Raw genomic sequence first — 5,288 nt, forward strand, 5'->3', positions numbered from 1 at the left:
CGTCTTAAATCATATTTCTATCACTGACGAAAAATATGTTGTCTTACATTAAAATAGACAAATTTAATTAGCCTGTTCTATTTATGTTTGTATGTGAACTCGAAATCAACCACAACTTTGCTTTAAAAAGCATCACAAGATCTCCTAACCGAAGATCACATGATCGTTAAGTGATTAATTATTATTATTATTATTAGGGCTTCATGTTAATGTTCATGCTAAAAAAAAGTGCATATAGCTGCCAATTGTATTAGTTGTTTGTTGATTTTCAAATATAAAACTTATTGAAATGTTTTCAGTGTGTGTATCAGTTCTTTTTGAACGTTTTCATCTAATTTGAACAAAACCGTGATAATATTGATAATCGTGATAACTTTGGTCACTGTAATCGTGATATGAAATTTTCATACCGTTACATCCCTAATATATATACACGCATGCATGCATGCATACATATACACATACATACACACACACACACACACATATATATATATATATATGTGTGTGTGTATATTTCTGTCCCCCTCACTTCTGAAATGATGGCTACGCCACTGGTAGACACGGTGTAACATTGGTTTTGCTTTGTTTCACAGAACTAATCGTTGCCTGGGTTGCATACGTATGTGTGGGGCGGAGCTATCAAAATAGGGGCGAGACCCTTTTGGGGTAGGGGCGTGTTTGTTTTGGTGATTTCAAATGTCAACATCGACTACCAGAAATTGCTTACCCCACCTTTAATGCAAAGGAGCAGCAGCTTTCAGGATTTAAGTCTGTAAAGCATGTGTGATCCATCAGATAATCATGGTTTCTGTTTGTCTTGAATTGCAGCAAAAAGTAAAAAGATTCATAAAGTAAGGGCATTAAATGTTGCATGCATTGCTAAAAATGTATGTCTTTCTCAGTACTTTTCTTGATTTCCAATACAAACATTTAAACATCCTTAAATCAAAATACATTTACTTCAGTTGCAAAATGAAGATATGAAGTGTTGTTTTCGGAGGAACTGCACAAAATTAAGTGAGTTTTTTTGAAAGACGAACAAACATGTCAATGGGGAATAAATACTTGTTTTTATTATTATTATTATATATTTGTTTGTGTGTTTTAGTTTTTGGAGCCCACTTTTTTTTTATTTTTTTTATCAATTTCACTGGAGAAACTATCGCCTTTAGCCTGATTCACAACGGTCAGTTTATAATAATGTTTTCTAGTTTGAGTGGTACTGGTAGGTTTTCGCAGGAAATTCCAGCATGCTGCTGCGTCATTACGTCACTTCTGTAAACATAAAGAAGTTGTCCTGGCTACTAGGCTATCACATGTGAGGATCGTGCAGGTGGAGGATCGTTTATAGCCTTTTCTCACAGCAGCTAGAATAATTAAATGTATAATTTTGATGGCAGATTGTAATCCAGAAAGGATTATATGAAACACATGTGAATGAAATTAAATTATATTCCAGTTTTAAATGTGCTTCTGATTACAGATAGCCTGGGATTACACAAGATTTGTATTTTAAAGACAACCAGTTGGGAGGAAGAATAATTAGCCTTTTGGGTTAAAATAATTTCTTAGTATGAAATTCAAATGATATGACAATTAGATATTAGACTACAGAGATTGAAATCTACACGCTAATACGCACATAGTCACGCAATGCTGATGTTGTTAACATAAACAATTTGAGAAAAAAGTATAACAATAATAATAATTTGCACGGTTTGATGTGATATGAGCTAACTGATCTTTAGATTTAATCACCATTGATAGCGCGATTTATTGTAATGCTTTATTCCTCAGTTGGTCAGAACAAACGTGGCAGACTTGTTACTTACTTATTCAGAGGACACTATATGGTGAAAATTCTTATTTGAGTCATATATTCCAAGAAGTAGGCTAGAATCTGTGATTACTAAGTATAGGATTCACACCGGTGCAGTGACTGACTGTTACACATACTCCTCAAAACATTAGATTAATCCACACTGAAGTAGATAATTCTGCACACAGCTTTTAGATTTGCATTCGAAAATGAGACGAACACAATTTTTCAGCGTAATCAGAAGGTTGAAGTTTGACAGTGTAATCAACCACTTGATTGGCTCTATGACTCTCTCTCCTCTCCACCTGTAGCTGGTGTGTGGTGAGTGCACACTGGCGCCGTTGTCCTGTGGCTGCCGTCGCATTATCCAAGTGGATGCTGCACACTGGTGGTGGTTGAGGAGAGACCCCCCCACATGATTGTAAAGCGATTTGGGTGTACAACAATACACAATGAAGCGCTATATAAATGCATCATTCATTCATTCATTCATTCAAGGTACATTAAAAGTTGTTTCCGTATTCTGGTGTTTGTGAGCAGAGCTATTCAAGTCTTTAAAGATTTCAAGCAATTTATTCGTAAAATGAATTAAAGTAATGAAGAGATATATTGGAAGTGTTATTTTCAAACTTTAAAGTGTTGCTAATGCAACCCATTGTCTGCTCCCTAGACATTTACATCCAGAGGACATATTTATGTATTGTTAAATTTTGTTTATTCCTTAAATTTGGCAGAGAAAAAATGCAGTGTTCATACAGGCACACACAACACACATAATGTGCATCACCATGGAAGTATGGAAGAACGAAAGTCTATTTATAATCTGTTTCTTTCAGTATATTATAGAGCTGCAGGGTTGAATGTCACCAAAAATGTACAGGTCACAGTTCTCCTATAACTGAAAAAAGAGAAATATCCCTGCTTTTTTTGTGCCTCTCCAGGTGCAGGGGAACCCAATTTTGATGCTCTTGATACAAACCCGTACCGCAGCTATGAACAGAGACAGGAGTGGGAGGTCAAGGCTCTGCTAGAGAAGGTGCAGCCTGAGCTGATTGGTTTGCACCCAGAACAGCTGAGTAAAGTAGACCAGACCAGCTTTGAGCAGAGGCACAAGGAACAAGTTGAAGCATTGGTAAGTTTACTGTTGTGAAGAAGAAAAAAAAATATATATATATATATATATATAATATATACATTTTTTTAATTTTTTTTTTCCACAACGTGTGCCACAATTATTACCATCCTTAAAAATTCTTATGAGTAAAAATCTAGTTGAGGTGTAATCCCATTCATATTGTAGGTTTTTAAGTAAGACTTAAGTGACAAGCCATAACTTCCTGTTTTACTGGGGTATAAATATGAGGTGAAAACAGGCCAAATTGCTATAGTCACCCATTGCTATGAGAGACCAGAGTGTGTGTATATATAAATATATATATATATATATATGTACTTCAATTAAAGGTAAGATTTGTGAATATTATGAAAATTAATATTACGTATGAATGAAGAGAAAATTCCTAGGAAGCGCCTTGTTGGTTTTGCTCGTATTTGTCAAGGGTGCTGATATTAGAATGAATGGATGCAGTATGTATTAGGAGTGCAACGGTACACAAATATGACGGTTCAGTACGTACCTCGGTTTTGATGTCACAGTTCGGTATGGTTTTGGTACAGCAGAGGGGAAAAAAACATATATGTGTGTGTGTGTGTGTGTGTATAAGTTTTTTTTTATTAAATAGTATTTTACAGAACAAATTGATCTTTCTTTAAATGAATTTAATTACAATTACCTTAGGGATAAAAATCTACCTCTTATGCTCTAAATCATGGGTTCTCAACTCTGGCTCTCGAGGTCCACTTTCCTGTGGAGTTTAGCTCCAAACCCTAATCAGACACACCTGAACAAGCTAATCAAGTTCTTCAAGATTCTCCACTTATGAAGTGTTTCTTGGAGGTTATAGTACACTGAAGAATGATCATATGACTTTTTACATACGCCATGTATGTAAAAAGTCATATGATCATTCTTTAGTGTACTATAACCTCCAAGAAACACTTCATAAGTGGCCACGCTCCAGTATAAGGGGCTTTCCCTACTATTAATACTTGGACAATTTACATTATTTTGGAGCACTTCATGCTTCCTTCTGCTGACCAGCTTTTTGAAGATGCTGATTTCATTTTCCAGCAGGATTTGGCACCTGCCCACACTGCCAAAAGTGCTTGACTGGCCAGCAAACTCACCAGACCTGAACCCCATAGAGAATCTAAAAAAGACATTTTGTTTACAAGCCGTTTTATTGATGTCTTTCAGCAGTTGAAACACTGATTGAGCGATTAGATAAGGCACGGGATGTTCATTCATGTTTACTACACAATAAATCTAGTAGTAAAGAGGAAGGGATGCTCACGCTTCACTCGCGCTCCGCACTGCCATTTGAACTGAGGTGTTTGTACAGCGATCTGTCTCGCCACATCAAAGAGTGTCAAAACGGCATTTACTGTTTGAATTTCCTGAAAAAAAGATGAGACTTTGTTTCTTATCAAAAGTAACCATATATAAAATTGCAAGTTTCCAATGAATTTCCACTCGTGCAGTGGTTAAAACAATGCTGTATTTACACTCGTACCGAACCGAAAGACCCCATACATGTACCATTACACCCCTAGTATGTATCCATCAGTTTGGTGTCATTAGCTCTTACTTTGTGTCTCGTCTTTGTTTCAGGGCTTTGATCCATTGGCAAAAGACAAATTTAAACCAAAGACAAAGAAGAAAGGAAGAAGCTCGGCTGGTGCCATAGAGAAAAGAAAGAGAAAAGTCGCCCATGAGGATCAGAGGGTATTTCTTTTCTCTCTTTTTCTCTCTCTGTCTTCTGTCTCTGTTTGGAATAATCTCACATTGTTCGTACTACAGACACCTCACATTGAAGATGTAACATTTTTAAACAATCAGAATAAAATGTTTAGTGGACAACAAGTTAAAAGTTTGACAGTATTCCAGGAGGGACCAAAGCTGTATCTAGAGGTCAGAATATCATAGACTTAAAGGGTTTTTGAGAGCAGGAAGTCTTTAACTTAAACACAAGCCTCTCTGAGTATAGTGTTTCTTATTTGCTCTGTTCACACCACTTCCTCTCTACTGTGATTCTGCAGGACGAAATTCGGCAATCCGTACAAGAACGAACAGAAAGAGAGAAAGAGCTGAAAGAGAAATCCAATGAAAAGAAGTTGGGAAATAAGTCAACACTTGACCGTTTTAGAAAGTGAAGATCCCTGACTGCTGTGAACCTATCCTAGAGGACTAATCCAAGCAGAAGAGACTATTCATGCATGCTAATCTGTTGCAAATGTAAGATTGCTGTTGTACATGACATTTTTTTTTCAAAACCTCTGGATGTAATTTCCTTGTTCCTTGAAATCTTTTAGCTTGTTTAATAAAATACGTATAAAAACTACAAAA

The 5,288-nt window shown here is 36.1% G+C and overlaps 1 protein-coding gene across 1 annotated transcript in view; it reads left to right on the forward strand.

The window, feature by feature from the left end:
- The window catches only part of wdr46 (WD repeat domain 46), a 34,572-nt gene extending 29,284 nt beyond the window's left edge, over window positions 1–5,288 (forward strand). Inside the window, exons 10-12 of the mRNA XM_016285226.1 lie at window positions 2,764–2,954; window positions 4,554–4,667; window positions 4,982–5,288. Coding sequence (XP_016140712.1) covers window positions 2,764–2,954; window positions 4,554–4,667; window positions 4,982–5,095 — 419 coding nt within the window. The 3' untranslated portion in view covers window positions 5,096–5,288. The remainder of the gene's footprint in view (window positions 1–2,763; window positions 2,955–4,553; window positions 4,668–4,981) is intronic.

Source organism: Sinocyclocheilus grahami, unplaced genomic scaffold, assembly GCF_001515645.1.
Source record: "Sinocyclocheilus grahami isolate Dianchi unplaced genomic scaffold, SAMN03320097.WGS_v1.1 scaffold194.1, whole genome shotgun sequence".
Classification (NCBI taxonomy): domain Eukaryota; kingdom Metazoa; phylum Chordata; class Actinopteri; order Cypriniformes; family Cyprinidae; genus Sinocyclocheilus; species Sinocyclocheilus grahami.